Genomic DNA, 20,312 nt, shown 5'->3' on the forward strand with positions numbered 1-20,312 from the left:
TTGCCTTTACCTCATAAATGCTGGGATTACAGGCCAGTGCCACAATGCCAAGTTCATTTGGGGATTGAACCAGGACTCCATACATGCTAGGCAAGCACTCTACTGAGCTACGTCCCCAGCCTGAGGCAAGAGGATTGGTTTTGCTGGCACATCAGTGGTGGGCCACATCTCAGACACTTTCTCTTTAATTTCTCATTGAGGCTGGAGAGAGGGCTCAGCAGTTAAGAGCACTGACTGCTCTTCCAGACGTCCTGAGTTCAAATCTCAGCAACCACATGGTGGCTCACAACCACCTGTAATGGGATCTGATACCCTCTTCTAGTGTGTCTGAAGACAGTGACAGTGTGTTCATATAAATAAAAATAAGTAAATCTTTAAAAAAAATACTATTACTTCCTCATTGAATCACAGGTTAGGTGATTCCATAAATCAGAATTTAAAAAACAAAAAGCAAAACAATAACAACAACAAAAATATGTGTGGTTTGCCTGCCCATGCGCCTGTGCAACATGTTCATGTAGTGTCCTCAGAAGTTAGAAGACAATGTTCGGTCCCTGGAACTGGGGTTTGTGAGCCACTGTGTGGGTGCTGGGAATCAAACTCAGGCCCTCAGCAAAAGCAGCCAGTGCTCCTAACCTCTGACCCATCCCTCCAGTCCCCATAAGCTTCCTCTTTAGTAACTGATTTAAAAAAAAAATCAGTGCCAGTACTATATGTGCTGATAAGTGCTAACAATCTTTCCTTGAATTCCTATGAAGACCAATAATGAGGCTATCTCATATTTTTTGCACAAAACATATAACTTAAAAAATAAAACTAGGTGGGCTGGGGAGATGGCTCAGCGGTTAGGAGCACTGACTGTTCTTCCACAGGTCCTGAGTTCAATTCCCAGTGACCACATGGTGGCTCACAACCATCTGTAATGGGATCTGATGCCCTCTTCTGGTATGTCTGAAGACAGCGACAATGTACTTATACATAATAAATGTTTTTTAAAAAAATAAAATAAAATTAGGAGCTGGCAGGCAGCAGTGCAAGTGGGAGGCAAAGCAAGAAGGTCTCTGAGTTCAAAGCCAGCCTGGTCTACAGAGCAAGTTCCAAGACATCCAGGGCTACACAGAGAAAACCTGTCTCTTCCAGAAATCCCAGCATCCACATAGTGGCTCACAAACACCTGTAAGTCCAGCTCCAGGGAATATGCTGCCCTCTTCTGGCCTCCACAGGCAGTGCACATACATGGTATGTAGACATACATGCCTTCAAAACATACATATAAATAAATATTAAAATATATACTAGATATTGTATTGAGCATAGTAGTGCATGCCTTTAATCATAGCACTTGGGAGGTAGAGACAAATGGATCTCTTTGAGTTTGAAGCCAAGCCAGCCAGGGCTACATAGTGAGAATCTGTCTGAAAAACAAAACAGCCTGGAGAGATGGCTTAGTGGTTAAGAGCACTTGTTGCTCTTGCAGAGGACCTGGGTTCAATTCCCAGCACCCTCATGGCAGCTCACAACTATAACTCCAGTTCCAGAGGATCCGATGCCTCTTTGGCCTAAAAAAATTGGGAGAACCAATTTGGGATTAGTGGGTATCGCTGGCAGTGGCAGAAGTTGTAAAATTCCCATGACAAGAACCATTTATTTCATGCTTACTATATGCCAGAAATTTACATGTAAACAATGTATTTAACCTTCACTTATTTGGGGCTGATCTGATGCTATGTATTCAAATGCTAAATTCTATACCCAAGAGGAGTAAATTTACACACACACACACACACACACACACACACACACACACCAGCTTTTGTTGTTAAAACCTTGCCCCTCAAGTTAATTGATCAATAAAAGGCTAAAACCTGTGATTGGGGAGTAGAGTGAGAAAGGCAGGACTTGAGGATGGAGTGAGGGGTCTCAAGAGAGAGCAGGAGAGGAGAACAGAAGAGACAAGAAGAGAGAAGCCGCCATGAGCGGACCATGAGCGTGTAACAAGCAAGTAACAAGGAACATATGGCTGGGATATAAGTTAGAACAGCTCCCAAACCTGCCCAAACTAGGCTTACAGTTTGTAAATAAAATACCAGGATTGTGTGTCTTTTATACGGGGTAACTAGAATATAATATTTACATTTACAACAACACCAAATCCTGAAAAAGGCATTAATCTAATCCCACTGCTACATTTAAGGAAATGGGAGGCTAGAGACGCTAAGAAAGCTCTGGGTGTAGCTCAGTGGTGGAGTGTGGGAGTGTGGGTCTGGTCACCAGCATCCCAAAACAACAAAACTCACGAGCCAGCAAGATGAATTGGTGGGTAAAGGCACTTTGCTACAAAAGCCCAATGACCTTAGACTGATCCCCTACCCATCTAAAGATTCAAAAATATCTATTAATCTCCTACTGTATGTCAGATTGTTTAGCAACTGGATTCAAATTTCAAAAGGTGAAAACTGGGGGCTTCATAATGCCACTTCCTGTTTCACCCTCTCGTGTTGTCCCTACTGTTGTCCATGTCCTTCCTCCATCGTTTCCTGTTCATTTCTGAGACCTATAATTTCAGCTAAGAATTTTGCTTTTAGGTCCAATCTGCATGTGAGTAGTATTTTCCCAATTCTCCTGATAGTCCCAGAATCTGTTAATGAGCTAGTTTGAAATAATTTCACATGGCAGGTCCATTTCATAGCTGGGAGAAATGCAATCTCGGAAAGTCAAACATTGCTTGACGGCTGTGCAGTCCCTCCAGATCCAGCAGGTAGAGTGGGTGAGCTCACTGCTGCTGCATTCCGATGCCTCCTGGCTTTCTAGATGGCTTCCACAGCTCTCCCAGATCCCCACCCTTCACAGCTCCTCAGTGTTCCCCCACCTCCTTGAATTTTCTGTGTCTCTGTATTTCTCTGTCTCTCTGTCTCTTTCTGTGTGTCTATCTGTCTGTCTCACACACATACAGAGTCCTGTGACTTCCTTACAGTCTTTCAACATCGGTTGTCTTTCTCTTTTCTCAGAATAGAATCCTTTGAACCAAGGATGGGGCCAGTCATTCCCGATAGTCTCCCAAATGACTTCATGAAATCTTAAATAAAAAAAAAAGAAAAAAAAAAGACCAGAATCTAGACTGTTTTTTTTCTTTCGGACATTTTGTTCCTTAGCAATCAAGTCCATCTTTCTGGGGGTTGAGGGTGGAGTCCAGTGGGGCAGGTTGGTGCGCTGATTAGAAGAACCCATGATTCAGACAGCAAGAGTCCCGCTTCGTCATTTCTGCTACCTTCTCGATGATTGTCACCTAGGAGTCTGGTGTTTCGCCCTTAGACTTAGATTATCTGTTACGATATCACTTCTGCTGTTGTAAAGCTTGCTGAAACTCTAGGTCACACATGTAAGGCTTCCAAATGACACCCTTTCCTCATTAAAAGATGTGAAATACTACTTTAGTGAGATAATTTACATACTGTACAACTCACCCCTTAGTTTCCCCTTGGGCTGGGGAGATAGCTCAGTGGTTAAGGCATTTGCTGAGCAAGCACCTGTTTTGGGTTCCCAGGGCCCCAATCAATGCTGGGTGGACATGGTGGCTTATTTGTAATTCCTAAGAGAGACCCTTGTCTCTAGGGCAAGACTAGCCATATTGGGGAGATCTTGGATTGATTGGGAGATTCTGCATCAACATATACACACATACACACATACATTTGATTCTTTCAGAGATGGTTTCTCTGTGCAGCTCTGCCTGTCTTGGACCTCCCGCTGTAGACCAGGTTGGCCTCAAACCATAGGTCCCCCTACCTCTGCCTCCTGAGTTTAATCTCTTCCTGGGCATGCCCCACGATGCCTGGCTAGATAATACTGTTTAGATATACCCACATTGGATTGTTCATTTTGGATATTGTGTTTCTATTGTTTAGCAAGTATGAATAATTGCTAAAAACCAAGTTTTTGTGTGAACATACATTATTACTTCTTGAGTCTAAACCTAAGGGTAGAACTCTAGTAGCCCACTGGAACCAACCTTCTTCTGGTATTATGGTAACAGTAACTGTGTTTAACCATGCTGAGAATGAGACTCTTTTCCCATTTCAGTTTGCATTGCTGCTCCTCCCCGTTCCCCCAGTTATAAAGATTCCAAACACTACCTCCCCACCAACCTGTGTTTTTACATCTCATAACTGTCCTGCACAAAGTGATGTCTTACTGTGGTTTTGATTTGCATTTATCTCCCTGATGATTAGTGCTGTCGACATCTCTTTATGCGCTTACTGGCTAGCTTTATCTAATTTTCAGGGGGGGAAACGCCTACTCAGATCTTGTATCCATTTAAAAAACTCGGTGAGCTTATTATCCAGTCCATCACCTTTTACACTGTACAAATACTATAAACTACATAGTCTGTGGGCAGTAAAACCCACCCGTGCTGCAGTGCTGTGCAGTGTGTGTGTGGCAGCTTAGAAAACGTGGAAAGGGAACTTGGGTGAATCTGCCGCAGCACATGTTCATCCCCTCTGTTCTTTCAGGCTTTGATACCATCCACGTCACGGACTAGACATCTGTATTTGATATATTAGTTTAAAAAAAACCCTAAAACTCTTCTTAGCTCTTGTCAACTGTTAAATAAGATAAAAAATAATTTTACAGGCTGGAGAGATGGCTCAGCGGTTAAGAGCACTGACTGCTCTTCTAGAGGTCCTGAGTTCAATTCCTAGCAACCACATGGTGGCTCACAACCATCTGTAATAAGATCTGGTGCCCTCGTCTGTCATATATATATATATGCAGAACACTGTGTATGTAATAAATAAATAGATCTAAAAAATTAAAAAAAAATAATTTTACAAGAGACTTAATGACTCATTCCAACAATTGAAGGAAATGCACCTTTCAACGTAAACGCACACAGAACCAAGCTGCGATATAGCAGAATCCACTGATGTGTTTGAGCACAGCTAATCCGAAAATTTAACTCTACGTACACTTAATTCTCAAAAACAAGTTGCAGGCGTTTACCTAAGTTCTCAGTTGGTAAGTGAGAGGCCAGAGCTACTTTTTCCCCCTGCAAAATTCGTCCTCTTGCACAGTAACAATGACTAAAATAAATGGCACCAAATTTTTGGCGAGTCTTGTTTAATTCGGCATATAATTAAAATCTCATGTAGCCTTATTGGCTTTAGTATCCAGCAGAGAGAAAATATTGAAACTCCAAGAGATTTTGAATTAAATAGCTACAGCAGTTTTGTTTTATTAGTTCTGACTGTGTGAAAAAAAAATCATAAGGACAACTTTGGAAAAACTGACTTCTTTTAGAGCCCCAAATGACTTTTAAAACAATAAAACAAACTATAAAGCCTACACAAGTGATATTAAAATTATGTAGTTCAAGAAATGTGACATTCACAAATGTGGTTGTAATTTTTTTTTAACTACAGCAAAGTGGACGTGGATCTATTGGGTTTTGAAAAGTCAGTGTTATATAGTTTAGCAGAATTAAGTGCTTCAATTTGCTGGTGAGGATTATGTAGCTGAGTTGGAATGTCAGGACCAATACCTCTAAGGTCTCCACCCACTTTCCAGGGTCTGTGGCTGCAGCAGAGAAAGGATGGACGCACCTCAATGGGCGATGAATTACCAATCCTGCGTTAGTGGTTATTTCCCCAGCATCTCGATACTTACTTTTGGAAGGTTTACAGATATCCATATTTTTTTGGTAGTTACATCAAGCACAGAATAAACGAGGATCATAAACCCATACGTTCCCTAGAAGGAGAATAAAGGGGTTTGGGTAAGGACACTAAGTGACCGCAGTCATCATTTGGTGATTCCGAAAGGGGGGAAGAAGAGTACAAAAGATCAAACAGAAGGTTGGGGAAATATTTTATGAGGAAGAACAGTTTCCTGCTAGTTCAACGAGGTCCCAGATTTTTGGGTATTCAAATGCCACCCTTTGAAGACACATTTGAACTTCAAATAGTAACAGTCCTTATTTACTTGGTCTGCAGAGCCTTTCTGGAACCTAAACCACACTGAATTCTCCATCAGGGCAGGTGATGAGAGTGGTAAGTGTGGGGGTCAGCAGTGGGGGTCACCTGTGGAGACCCGGTGGCTTAAGAACCCTCTACCATTGGGGTTGGGGATTTAGCTCAGTGGTAGAGCGCTTGCCTAGCAAGCGCAAGGCCCTGGGTTCGGTCCCCAGCTCCGGGGAAAAAAAAGAAAAAGAAAAAAAAAAAAAAAAAAAAAAAGAACCCTCTACCACAGTCTCCAAAGACAAGGCACTAGTGAAACTGTATAGAGACCTAAAGAATAATTAATGACCCAAAAAGCTTTTAAAGTTGAGTGATACCAGGTGCGGTGGCTCATACCCGTAATCCTTATTATTTGAGACATTGAGGCAGGTAGTTCTCGAGTTCAAGTTCACCCTGGATAACTTAGCAAGACCCTGCTTCAAGACAAAAGAGGGGAGGCTGGTATTGTGGCTCCGTTGATCGTTTTTTTGTTGTTGTTGGGTTTTGCTTAATATGCATGAAGCCCTGGGTTTGATTCGTAGTGCTACATAAACCAGAAGGAGCATTTATGTGCCTGTAAGCCCAGCACACTAGGAAGTGTAGGAAGAAGGATGGATGTTCGAGGTCATCCTTGGCTACATACTGGAGTTGGAGACCAGCCTGGGCTACTACATAAAGTAGAATTACATTGAGGGAGGCAAAGTATAGAGCATTTGTCTAGCATGTGTGAGGCTCTGGCATCAACCCCCTGTAATAAATACCCAACTAACAAAAGAGTCCATGTAAGTGAATCCTGCATGTGGGTTATGTCCACAGAGGTTAGAAGACAGTGTTGGATTACTGAAGTTACAGGCACTTGTGAGCGTCCGCACGTGGGAGCTGGGAACTGAACTCGGATCTTCTGGGAGAGCAGCATATGCTCTTAAACAACAAGCTGTTTTTTCTCTCCAGCACAATGCTTATCTGTTTTTTAATAATTTATTTGTGTGTGTGTGTGTGTGTGTGTGTGTGTGTGTGTGTGTGTGTCTGCTTGAATTTATGAGCACTATGTGTACGCAGTGCCCTCAGAGGCCAGCAGAGAGCATCTGGGATAGAACCCGGGTCCTCTGCAAGTAGCTCTTACCTACCAAGCCATCTCTCCTGTCACTATTACGCTTGTTCTGCATGTGCAAGGGCCCCAGCCGGAGCCGTGTGCTCAGAGAGACACCATGTCTCACGATCAAACTCACTGGACTTGGAGGCAAGCGCCTGTGTCTGTTGAGCCATCTCTGACCCAGCGCGTTAATTATTTTAATATACGAAACTGGACTTCTTCTTTTCCAGTTTTTAATACTGGAAACTTAGAAATCTACCATGCAGTTAAAACTATAGCACGACAGAGACCTGCATGTTCTTCCCCTAACTAATATTTTGTAGTGTTTGGTTTATCCCTTTCTTCATGTATACTTATACATGTATTTACAGTTGTACACATATGAGTAACCATGTACACGTGTATAGGGACCTACTCGAAGGCTGCAGGTACCATAACCCACACCTTTAAAATGCTTCAATTTGCATTTTAGTAGTGGGTTTCCAATATTCATCTCCCAAGACCAAAATTACACCTAACATAGTACCAGTGAAATATTCCCATCTATGTACAATTCATATTTATTCTGATTTTTGCCCCAAACTCAATGAGTTGTGTTAATTCTGTAAGAACTTGCCAGAATCCTCATCTCTTCAACATTTCACTCAACACCTGTGTGCCTAATGAGTCTTTCCTGAACCAATAAAACTTCCTACCTTAGAAAGTAACTATTTATTACTGTGTTTGGTGCGTGTTTGGGGGCACTCCAGCCATGGTGCTACAGTGGAAGTCTCTCTGTCTCTTTCCCTCCCCCAGGCCCCCAGTAGGAAGCCTGAGTCCTTGTGTTTGCAGCATTAGAGAGACTATCTCCCAGGGGCTGAGCCACCTCACTGGCCTCAAATGTTTTATATTTTTCTGGCATTCCTCCGGCTTTCCCACCCACCACTCCTTTATTTCACTTGAGTTCACTGAGTGCCAAGATAGTACCATTTACTTCGTGTTTTCTAAGCTTCGCTACTGTGTATGATGTGCCATGGACTTCTTCTTTTCCAGTTTTTAATACTGGAAACTTTGAAAGCTACCATGCAGATAAAACTATAGCACGACAGGAACCTGCATGTTCTTCCCAACTAATATTTTGTACTGTGGAATCCCTTCTCCCTTCCATCATGTCTTCCGTGGATCGAAGCTCAGGTTACCGAGCTAGCACCTCAACGAGGATGTATTTTTGAAAGCTTAAATAACCGGGAGTTTGCCCACTTCTTGGAGCCCCTTCAAGCAAGATGTTTTTGCCCTCACCAGAAACCTCACAAGGTTTAGTTCTCCAGCTATTCAGTTTACTGTCTTTCCAGCCCTGCCCCCTCTTCTTCATGGCGGGTGCGGTGTGAAATTAATCGTGTTTTCCTCCTATGGTTCACATAGAAGAGTGGACACACGGATATATATCCTTATTAGGCCCCAAGGTTTTAATTCAAATAACAACGCTTGGCACTCATTTGGTTTGTCTGTGCTAGTGGCTTTTGCCTGTCATTATTCTGAAAGATGTCCGTGACTCCATCCCCAAGCAGTTAGGAACCTTTATGTCAAGTCCCAAACGGGTCAGGTGAGAAAGCCCAGGGCAGTAAACTGACCTGAGACTGCACTCAAGCACTCCTCTGACTTGGCCTCATCTTAGGCTCCTTGACACCTACTTATCTTTCAAACATCATTTCCTTTGAGAAGACTTTTCCTTTCTCAAAGTGACTCTCTCCTTTATCCGAAATGAAGGGCCGGAGTTCCTTAAGGTTTCCGACCCTAACACATGATTTCTCCCTAGTATGTAGGTTACTGTGTTCGTTTCCGGCTTCCACTAGGGCAGAGACCGCCTCTCTCATTTGCTAATGACGCACAGTAGGTGCTCAAGTAAATAATGCGCGAAGTGAAATCCTGGTCCTCTGGCTACCAGTTTTCTCTTTCACCTTCAGTCCCATTGCAGATGAAGATATAATTCCAAAAGATAAAACTTAATATCTCAATTGAAAAAACAAAAATGTCAGAGTTTTTCTATTAATAGAAGACCTTAGCTGAAACTGCCCAACTCGAGGTGTGGTCACCACAGGAGGGCGTCAATCAAGAAAATGCCCCTTTGGCCCAGAGGCGAGCAAGCCGCAGAGTCGAGGACACACTGAGCAGCGAGCCACGGCTTTGAATAGAAAACACGTGTAAAACCTCAGAGCCCGGCTGCGTGCAGCTGCGTCCTTCAGGGCCGGGGGACAGAGGTCCAGGAGCCTCCCACACCCCATTGGATCGAAGAACACTGCATAGCCTCGGTCCTGCACCAGACGCTGTCTTAAAACCGGTCTGGAGCAGATTCTGTTAGCATCTAGGGAGGTGGTCGAGTTAGGGGGGTCCCCAAATAGAGTCTGGAGCACCTGCAGTCTCGCTGTCAGTACCCGTCTGGGACGCAGACAGCGGCTAGGGTCTTCTCCTTGGAGCTCCGAGCTGCGGAGGCCCCCCCGTTCGAGACAGTGCCACCGTTACCCCAAGCGCAGCCTCCTGGGAGATGTCCCAGGCGCCCGAAGGTGCCGTCCTGCCCGCGGCTCCCTGATCCGCAAAGTCCCATCGCTTCTCCAGGTGCCAGAGGCCTCCCGAGTGTCGGCAGTGGCGCCATCCCGCTGGGATCCGCGCCTCCAGTGCATACCATGTGTTCTCTTCGACGGTCGCAGTCGCACACTAGGTGCCTGGAGCCTCTGGGAGCGCGGGCGGCGGAGGAGCCCCGGGGCGGAGGGTCCCTAGAGCTCCGCGGCCCGTGCGTCTCGGGGGCGGGAGCTGGGCCGGCGGGGGCGGGTCAGGGCGGGGGCGGAGGCGAGTCCGAGGCCCGCGCCATTGGCCGCAGGGCCTGGCGGCAGGAAGGGACCGAGTGCGGCCCCACCCCGCGGCGGCCAGAGCCTATCGCCGGGAGCGCAGAGCGCAAATAAATGTAGCGCGGCCGCGCGGGCGGGCAGCTCTCTCCGAGGGGCTGCGGAGCAGCCATGCAGTTCCCGCACCCGGGGCCCGCGGCTGCGCCCGCCGTCGGAGTCCCGCTGTACGCGCCCACGCCGCTGCTGCAGCCCGCTCACCCGACGCCTTTCTACATCGACGACATCCTGGGTCGCGGGCCCGCCGCTCCCACGCCCACTCCCACGCTGCCGTCCCCCAACTCCTCCTTCACCAGCCTCGTGTCCTCCTACCGGACCCCGGTGTACGAGCCCACGCCGGTCCACCCCGCCTTCTCGCATCACCCCGCCGCCGCGCTGGCCGCTGCCTATGGCCCCGGTGGCTTCGGAGGCCCTCTGTACCCGTTCCCGCGGACGGTGAACGACTACACGCACGCCCTACTCCGCCACGACCCCCTGGGTAAGGCGGCCGGGGTTGAGCGAGGGCGTCCGTGAGGAAGGCGCTCCCGGCGGGAGGCGACGGGGGCGGACGGGAGGCGCAGTCGAAAGTTGCGGTGAGCGCTCTGGCGGGCGCGCGCGGGGACAGAAGGCGCGGGGCCCCGGTGGCGCGCAGCCGGTGCTGGGACCGCTCGGCGACTCAGATTGCTTTTCTTGCACCTTGCAGACATCGGGGCAAGCGTAGTCGGGAGAGACCTGGGGCTCTCGGGAAAGTGGTGGAGGGCGGCCCTGGCCACTCGTGTGGGCCCCGGGAGGGGTTCCCTTAGGGAGCAGCACTGGGAAGAGGACGTCGGGACGCCCGGAGCCTGGCCCCTGCAGGGCAGGGAGAGCTGCCGGCCCGGGCGGTTCCTGGGCTGGGCTTGGTTCAACAAGCTTGTGCAGTGAAGGAGCCTGACCCTTTCCGTTCATACAGGAAATCTTGAGTTCTCGATAGGAGTAAATCTGGTTTCTGAAGCTGTTAAGTGTTTTCCTGGCTGCATGAAGCAGACCCTTCCCCCGGAGTAGTGCACGCTGCTGATTATTTTATCGACATCCTCAATACAGACAAATTCAGGAAACACTCGACGTCTGATAGCCAGGATCCGTTTTTCAGATATTGTTCATTTCCTCTGTGTGGGATGTGACTATATGGCAGCTAAAATAACCAGTTGCTTCCTCTCTGGCTCCCCCCGCCCCCCATCTTTGGAGGCTGTTTTGCACCAAGTCTGAAGCCTGACGCAAGCAAAATCTCGAAAAAACAATGCCAGCTTTCAAAATGTTTAGGTGTAGGCCTGCGGACAGAGAGACGGACGGACGGACAGACAAACGTACCATCATCACTCTGGAGTAGGAAGGTGCAGATCCCAAACAGATAGGACTCTACACATTGACTACATGGGATTTTTGAGGCTTGTCCCCACAATATTCCTAAAAAATAGATAAGCAACGGTGACTGGGTTCAGGGCCTCAGTCCCTCGTAGCCAGCGAGCGGGCTCTAGAGTGAATAAGAACCGGGCTCGCTAAAGTTTAAACTCAACAGTTTGGCAGCTTAACCGGGGACTCCGAGACAATTAATATTTTAATGAATTGGCATTTTAGTGTCCGCATTATTAAGAGCAGCCTCCAGCGCTCCTCTCTTCTCACCGCTACAGGGATTTGGGGTGTGGGTATTTTTGTTTGTTTGTTTTTGTACGTAAATTTTGTATTTAAAAATGTCAGCATGTAGAGTGTGTGTGACCACCCCCAACTCTGTACCCTCTGGGGCAGGACCGGTCCCGGGCAAACGGTTTCACGTAGCTCGCCCTGGTTTCCTTGGGTTTCTGCTAGGCCTGAGCAGAAGGAAGCAAAGCTTTTTTTTTTTTTTTTTTTTGAGACAGACCAACAGGAAACACATTGACGGAAATGTTGCCATAGCCCATGGGGTGGCTTTAACTGGCCGCCCCCGCAGGCTGAGTGTGAAATCAGAGGAGGCCGGGGCGCGCTCGAGCCACATCGGAGGCCCCACTCGAGGCCTAACACCGGCGCCCTCCGAGCGCTTCTGTGCAGCCAGGCCCTGGGAAGTGTAACAACCCTGCTCCTCTCCTAAATGCACACAGTGCGTCTTTTGCAAATGTTAGTGCATACAGAAGAGTCCGTTCGGTTAAATAAGATAAGGTTTAAGCCCGGCAGGGGTTCTTTGGGGGTTGAAAAGATTTGTTTGCATTTAGCCACAGGTGTGTTGGGCGGCTAGTGCGTGTCTTGAGTATCCAGAGGTGATCTGTGAGGCAGAAGAGTTTAGCTGACTGTGCGCATTGGTGGAGAGTAGTGTGGAAAGGATCCGTATTTTAATGTCCGCTTTCTTGCCTCCCCATTGTGTCACTGGGGACCATGTAGGTCGGGGAACCGTACAGAGGGACCTAGGGCCTTGGTTCACCACAGCTTTTCTGGCCCACAGGCAAGCCCTTGCTCTGGAACCCCTTCCTACAGCGACCTCTGCACAAAAGGAAAGGCGGTCAAGTGAGGTTTTCCAACGACCAGACCATCGAGCTGGAGAAGAAGTTCGAGACTCAGAAATACCTCTCCCCACCTGAGAGAAAGCGTCTGGCCAAGATGTTGCAGCTCAGCGAGAGACAGGTCAGACGCTCCCCCACACCCTCACTCCCCACCCCCAAACACACCAGCTAGCGAGAAAGTCATTAAAGTCATTGCGCTGTGGGCGCCGCAGTATACCACAACCCAGCTGCACGGCCCCATAGCCCAGGTCCCTTCTTCCTAGGTCCCTCAGGATTTGGGACTTTCTTGCAAATCTGCTTTCTTTTCTGTAGGTCAAAACCTGGTTTCAGAATCGCAGAGCTAAATGGAGACGACTGAAGCAGGTATGGACGTGGCTCTGTTTCTATGGAAATAAATGTTTGTGTCGGTGTTATCTAAATGCGGAGGCCTGTTACGGGTTGTATGCAAAAGTCATTTGAGAGACTATTTAACCTCTTCACCTTGATTAAAAAAGCAAATACTCCTGCTGAAATCCAGGATGAGTCGCTCAGGTGTCACTAATGCTAAAAGCACCTAATGCAGTTCCTATATCCATTATGCCAGGGTTTCACACACCGGCCAGCAAACCGCCCGGCTAATTGTTTTATAAACCCCATATGTTGTTTATCTCATTAACGCAGGAAAGATAAAGTAATTGACAGTAAATGACTTAAGTAGTTATCTTTGGGAGAAAATTGTTTCTTTTATTTACACACCCATAATAAAACCAGGCAGGACTCAAGGGTAAATATAAAGACACAAACACTGTTAAGCCCTGTTTGCACTTTTTAAGAAAGAAGACTTAAATATCAAAAGAGTTTTCAAAGTTATTACCCATCCTGGGCCAGCTCTTAAAAAAACGAATATGAAACGCAGGAAGAAATGCCCTCACCCGATTGGAAAGTAACTTAAACTTCCTGATAATCTTTCGATGACCTTGTTAAGAAATAGGGAATAGAGAGGAAAGGCCAAGTCCCCCTCCAGAGCAGCCCTATTGACTTAGAGCTAAAGATTTGCTCTTGCTGTCCCAGTCTGGACATTTCCAGAGTCACCTGACAACTGCTGAATGGTTCACCTGGCAGTGCTTTAAATAACAGAATACTTTGAAACAAAATAACTTGGTAATGGGGAGGTTTTAATGTGAATTGTAAACTATTGCTCCTACTTTTAAATTTTTCTTAAAAAAAAAAATGCTGTCCCAAAAGAACATTTTGAAACAACAAAATAGCTTCCTGTAGCTTCACTGTTCTTAAATATTTGAGGATTCCCTCTCTCTAACCTTGTACATCTTTTGCAAACTTGGTGACTAGAGAATGATAGGGTTTCTGTGTAATACTTACATCCAGATCAGACATCTACATGCCTTAAAAGCCACTGGCTGGACTTGGCTTGAAGTAGTTTCCCAAGGACTTTTAAAATAGTGCTTTCTGTGTAATATGGAAAAACATTCCTTCCAGGAAATCTTGCCTAGATTTTAAGCAAATTGCAAACTCTTTTATCAGTATTAGTTTGGTTCTGTGATTTTTTTTTTTTTTTGTGACCGCAATCTTGTAATTTGGTACATATTTATTTTGTATGTATGTTCTGGTAAATTTACTAAAGAAAACAAATGGAAAGGGATTCAATCTAATAATTTTTCAGACTTTTAATGTAGTCTATGTTGTTCCTCTTCTCCTTGTCTTTTTCCTCCTCCTCCTCCTCCTTTTCCTCCTCCTCCTTCTATTCCTCTTTTTCCTCCTCCTCTTCTTTTTTAGGGGATTAGTTACTTCCCACTAATGATCGTTCTTTTAAATGCTAGAAAGACCCTGTTGGGGCCGATAGTTAAAGAACAAGAACCACTGTCTCAATGGAACTGAGGGTTTTTTGGTTTGGTTGGTTGTTTCATTTTTTTTGTTTTTGTTTTTGTTTTTGTTTTTCTTTTTTTTCTCTCTTTCCTAAACTCCTGTAAATCTTGAACTCCTTGGTCTGTGATAAGTGTATAATCTTTCTCTGGTGTGACTTCTTCTTCTTCCCTTTTCTTTCAAGTGGGGAAACAAATCGCAAGTGTAGGTTCTTCGGTAAAAAGGTTTTAACAAAAATAGTTGCTAGTGAGCTAAACTTTGTAGGCATGCTAAAGGCTGAATTAAAAACTCAGCTTCGATGGTTCTGTCTGGGCTCTCACCATCTGCATCTCCATCCTCATCATCCAGGAGAATCCTCAAAGCAATAAAAAGGATGAGTTGGACAGTTTGGACACTTCCTGTGACCAGGGCCAAGACTTGCCCAGTGAACAGAATAAAGGTGCCTCTTTGGACAGTTCTCAGTGTTCACCCTCCCCAGCCTCTCCGGAAGACCCTGAATCAGAGATCTCAGAGGATTCCGACCAGGAAGTGGACATCGAGGGTGATAAAGGCTATTTTAATGCTGGATGACAGTCATCGGCCGTGACCATGTTCAGAGACTGGACTTTAGAATACCGTTCTGCTACAGACAAACTGGGAAATTCTGAGAGAAAGAAGTACCATTCTTCTAGCGTTTTGAAAATATTTGGCACGGCGTGCATTGAAACCATACTTTTGGTTTAGCGTACGTTTTCCGTACCGGTGTTAAGTTGTTTTGATAAAGTGGCTAAATGTGACTTCGTTTTTAAAAAGTGAATTCTTTCTATTTGTGAGAAGTAATTTGAACTTTTGCCTGAAGCTTAAACTATAACTTTAAAGGTTTTGGGCGGCTGTTCTCGAATGACTTTTCCCAAATGTGTAGCTGTTCCCTCGACTTCAGAGGTGCACTTAGAAAGGGGGCCAGCATTTGGGGATCCATGGAATGCTTTCAAAGAGCACACTTGGTTTTTACGTGACACCTTACATTGCTGCCTTAACTCCAAAGCCGGTTCAGAGCACTTGGCCCCTGGTGTCTGTTCTCATAAGCAAGATAGTTGATAAGATTCTTACAATCTTGTTTTGCTCGGCCAGTGCCTCTGACCCTGGTATTAAGGGATGACGCAGTCTCTACAGGCAGGGAAACTGACTCACTTGTGACTGATCTCACATGAACTAGAAATAGCAGGACAATTAAATGTAAGTAGATTGTAGATAGTGTGTTTTATAGAAACCGTGTCTATAGCATGTGTATAGAATTATTCGTTGTAAAAAAAACCCTGCAAAAATGTTTGATTTTTTTTTTAATTTAATGAATTAACTTTCATATACATTCGTCATCAGATGAATGACCCTGTTGGAATTCTCATTCTTTGGTTAAAAATACCTAAACCTGACACCTGAAGAACCTTGGTGCGTGTGAATGTGTGCTCGCCATACAGAATGGGGGATTAGGACCTTACAAGAGGTGGGGTGCCTGCCTCCTAGAATATAAATTTGATCCTTCTTCGCTGGCGTGTGTGTGTGTGTGTCTGTGTGTGTGTGTGTCTGTGTGTGTGTGTGTGTCTGTGTGTGTGTGTGTATGTGTGTATGTGTGTGTGTGTGTGTTGGAGACCGAGCAGGGTGGGTTGGAGCTGCCACGGAGCACCATCGATTGGTGTGTGCAGCCACCGTCCTTGACCAGTGTGAGTCAACAGTGTGTCACACTCACCTCAGCGGGAGCCTGGCTGCTGTGCTCTTGGGGCAATGCAGGGATTGGAGTGGCAGGGGGTGGAGGGGGGAACTGGGGGGTTCATCAGGTTCCAATTGTTACTTTAGAAGATCTGGAAACGTTAAAGCTCATGGCCAGAGAGACTTTGAGGGCTGCTGCCCTGAGGTCCTGGCAGTAGGAGAGATAGATGCCTGTGGGACCAGCACTCTGCCTCATACTCTGAACTTGGGTTTGCCGTCCTTTACTCCTACCACTACTGGGTTGGCGCAGGAAGCGTTGGGAGTGTCAGGAATTTGATGGCTGAGAAGAGGGAGGTAGGGTCCAGGAAGGGTGCTTGTGGGAAAAGGGGGGAAGAATGCTGATAAAAAGGTGGATGTGGGTCAGGGCTCTGACAAGTGGTATTAATCTGCATCCAGCTACCTGTCTGGCAGAGGTCTGACAGCCCTCCCACAGAGACCTGAGGAGAGGTCCAGAAAATTCTTTTAGCCTTGGCCTGCATGAAGCTCTTTAGTTGTACAGTAAAGCAACTGTAGTGACAGAATCTGTCCAAAGAACGCTGGACACACATGGACATTCAATAGGTGAAGACAGGCCCTCCCATCCTGCCTCCTTAGAAGGCCCTGGAACTGCAGGTGAACTAGGTTCCCAGAAAAGAACTAGGCACTGATTCTTAGGCAAAGAGGCAAGGGTAGGGGTTGGGGATTTAGCTCAGTGGCAGAGCACTTGCCTAGCAAGCGCAAAGCCCTGGGTTCGGTCCCCAGCTCCGGAAAAAAAGAAAAAAAAGAATAAAAAAAAAAGAGGCAAGGGTAGCCTTGGAGGTTTGAAGATCTAGTTTGGAATTTTAGTTCTTGGTCTCAGAACTCCAAGAGAATGGTCTAATTGACCTACACGACCCTTTCTAGCTCCCCCAGTCCCAGCTCCGTTCATGTTCTACGTTGTCCCCTCTTCTTATGTGTTAGGGTTAGAGCCCAAAGGAGCCTTCCGTCCAGTGGGAGAGTTTTGCTTCCAATCAGCCGCAGGCTCCAAGCTCCAGACCTGCCTAGCAGGTTACATCAAGGTTTCAAAGGCCATGGTCTGAAAGTCTGTATCCCAGGTTTTGGAGAATGAGACATTCGTGTGGAATTAAACCGATCCTGGAGTCTCTGTGTTTTCATTACTGGAGATAACCTCTGGGTGATGTTGACTGTACAGGAGCTGTATCAGGACTATTAGGCACAGGCACAGCAGCATGAGTATTGATTGACATTAGAAAAACTAAGGGCTGAAATCTTGTTTTAAAGTGGACAGCTTGCTGAAAAGGTGCTGCTTCCCCGGTTGGAAGCCAGCCAAGGTTCGCTTCAGGTTGCACTGAATCTAAACATCAAGGTCCTTAAGGCTGGAGAGTGTGTTGGTTGGAAGAGGTGCTCTCAGGACCCAGGTTAGCACTGGGTTTTATAAAGTTACAGTCTGCCAGGGGATATTTACAAATTCTTCCTACAATCCAGACATTTTTCATTTGTTTGCCCTTTGGCTGTTTCATGGTGAAGCGGCAGTTATGACCTTTACAGCACAGCTCCTGTCTTGTTTTTTAATTCTTTTTATCGGGAGATTCAACTTGAAAAACGGTTATCATTTAGCAGAAAGGCAAACAGAGAAGCACACTTTTGTAAGCAAAACGTTAATGATTGGAAGAATTGTCCTAATTTCACCATGACAGTGTGTGATTAATCCCCTGGGTCATGTACTTATACTTAAAGTTATTCAGTCCGTTGCTCTTTGATATCCAGAATCCTACCTGACTTAATAGGGTATTGATTATGCTGGATGATGTACTTTGACTCCTTACACAACATCACTTTTAAGGATGACTAGTCTGTTGCGTACTGTTTTATTTAGAGAACTATTGCGTAAGGTTTCTCTTTTCTTTTTATGGTTTTTCTCAGGGTGAAAGCTGATAAGACGCCTTGTGGGAAAAGAGGAAACCATCACTGATAGTGAAAGTACCTATTCTCTTTCAACAGTTCTGACAAGCTCTTTCGTTTGTGGTTTTATCACCGTGAATACGCTGCTTGGTTAAAATGTGGACAGAGCAAGGATTCAAGAGGATTTCTTGGGTTTAGGGGGAAGTGCCCTTATCTAGGGATGGAAGCTACCCAGATTCCCATTCTAGCCAAACTGCCTTGTGGAAAATGATTTCTCTTTCAAATCCAGTGATTTGTGATCCTGCGAGTCTGTGGCTAGAGGAGATATATGTCTCTCATAGGACAGAATATGGGACATTAGCCACCCTGGATGCCACCATTGTGGTATGGATAGGAGTTTGTTGTGTTGTGATCCAAATAACCACACGCCATTCTGACATATCTCTCATTTTCTTGGGTTTCCTTTTTTTGAAACTCTAGTTGGATTCTATACGTGGCTAGTGTGAGTTTGTTCTCTGACTGTGTGTTTGTTTGTTGGCATTGTAAATCTAAATATGAAGTGCATGGCAGATTCCTTATCAGAACTTCAAGGTCTGCAGAACAGCAGCTTCTGAGATGTGTGTAGTAACTTGATTAGAGATAGGCAAGCAGAAGTCCTAGGTCCCTCCCTAGCTGCCTGGGGACCTGAATTCTTGCCTCCAGCCCTGTGGATACCACACGTGAGAGGAGGCTTATGTACTTCCAGCCTAGTGAATGCCACTGCCGGAAAGTCCAGGATTCTCAGCGGCAGCCTGGAATCTTCTGAAGCTACACACACACAAATCTCTCCAGACTGAGCCGGCTGTGGGAAGGAGAGCCTGGAACTGGCGTTTCCCCCCTGCAGAGAGAGGATCATGACTTTGGAGCATCCGTTGGTCACTGTGAGGTTTTCTAGGCTGCAGACAGTTTTCCTGTATGGCCTTTGTCTTTCCTTTTCTTTTCTAGGAGAAGGTGGAGGTCCTGGATAGTTTAGGTTGATTTTTTTTTTCCAGGTTAAAGCCTGTGGGGGCTGATTTCCATTACAGAAAGTTTATTTCCCGTGGATTTTCTAATCCTTCCTTGGAATTCCCTTTTAATTTGAAAGGGAAGATCGCCATTACAAAAAAGAAAAAAATAAAAGCTTAACCTATGCAAACACAGAAGAGTTAACACAGTAAAGGGTCCCCTCCCTGTGTTCATAAATACTTACTAGGAGAGGGCCTGTTGGGTTTGTCTTAATCTTTTTGTTTGTTTCTTGAGACAGGGCTTCTCTGTGTAGCCCTGGCTGTTCTGGAACTCACTCTGTAGACCAGGCTGGCCTTGAACTCAGAGATTCATTCTCCTGCCCAAGTGCCAGGATTAAAGGCACAAGCTATCACTTCCAGCTTGTCTCAAGGTTTATACTTTTCTTTTCTAGCGTACCCATGTCCTGCCATCTTTCCTCATGCGTCTTGTTTGTCCTTACCCATTCTCCCATAGCCAGCACGCTTTATGCTCATTTAGTCTATCTTCTGGTTAAGAACAGAAAATGAGCAATCCCAGCTCTTCAGATGTCAGTGTCTCCTTGAAATTTGTAGGAATATTCAGCTTTCAGCTGAGGCAAGAATCCTGGAATGAAGGCGGGAGACTTGGCTTCCAACCATGTGGCTACAGGGGCTTCAGTGGATTGAGGAAACAAGATGAGTGCTACAGGAACACAAGCAGAAGGTCAATGGTAGCAGAATGGATAGGGTGTAAGACACTTGGTACCCCTGGGACACATATGGATGCTTCGGAGAAACCACGCAGAGTCAGCCAGGGCTCCTAATTTGAAGAAAGGAAATGGGATGCTGGGATTCCCAGGAACTCAGGTCTGGAGGTGGAAGAGGCGGGGATTAGTTTTGACTTTACTTCTCAAAGGTTTGTGGATTTCAGAATTTTGGGTAAGGGATTGTAGACCCATGTTCTCCTCTGCCAGCTAGAGTTCTGGCTTTGGCTTTCTGTGTTTGAATCCTTAGTTCTGCCTGGAGCACCCATCTGCTGGATGATGTCACGGCCTCCCCTGGCCATCCTGAGTATAGCTACACAATCCTTTTCCCTATCCTTCTCCCTCTCCCAAATGAAAAGTAGGAGGAAGGTTAGAGATAAACCTCATTGGTACATGAGGCCCTAGATTCAGTACCAACAAACATAGTGTGTATGTGTGTGTGTGTGTGTGTGTGTGTGTAAAATGTGTGTGTCTCTCTGTGTGTATATGTGTGTCTTTATGTGTGTTTGCATGTCTATGTGTGCATGTCTGTGTGTGTGTATATGTGTGGCTGTATGTGTGTTTGCATGTCTGTGTGTGTATGTGTGTGTGTATGTGTGTGTGTGTGTAAAA

The 20,312-nt window shown here is 45.9% G+C and overlaps 1 protein-coding gene across 1 annotated transcript; it reads left to right on the forward strand.

Moving 5' to 3' along the window:
* The first annotated feature begins 10,065 nt into the window (after positions 1-10,065).
* Hhex (hematopoietically expressed homeobox) lies at positions 10,066-15,653 on the forward strand. The gene is made up of 4 exons (NM_024385.2): positions 10,066-10,440; positions 12,391-12,569; positions 12,761-12,811; positions 14,657-15,653. The coding sequence occupies exons 1-4, from the start codon at positions 10,077-10,079 to the stop codon at positions 14,876-14,878; spliced, it is 816 nt and encodes a 271-aa protein (NP_077361.1). The 5' UTR covers positions 10,066-10,076; the 3' UTR covers positions 14,879-15,653.
* Positions 15,654-20,312: the final 4,659 nt, after the last annotated feature.

This window comes from Rattus norvegicus, chromosome 1 (assembly GCF_021556685.1).
Source record: "Rattus norvegicus strain SHRSP/BbbUtx chromosome 1, alternate assembly SHRSP_T2T, whole genome shotgun sequence".
In the NCBI taxonomy this organism is placed as follows: domain Eukaryota; kingdom Metazoa; phylum Chordata; class Mammalia; order Rodentia; family Muridae; genus Rattus; species Rattus norvegicus.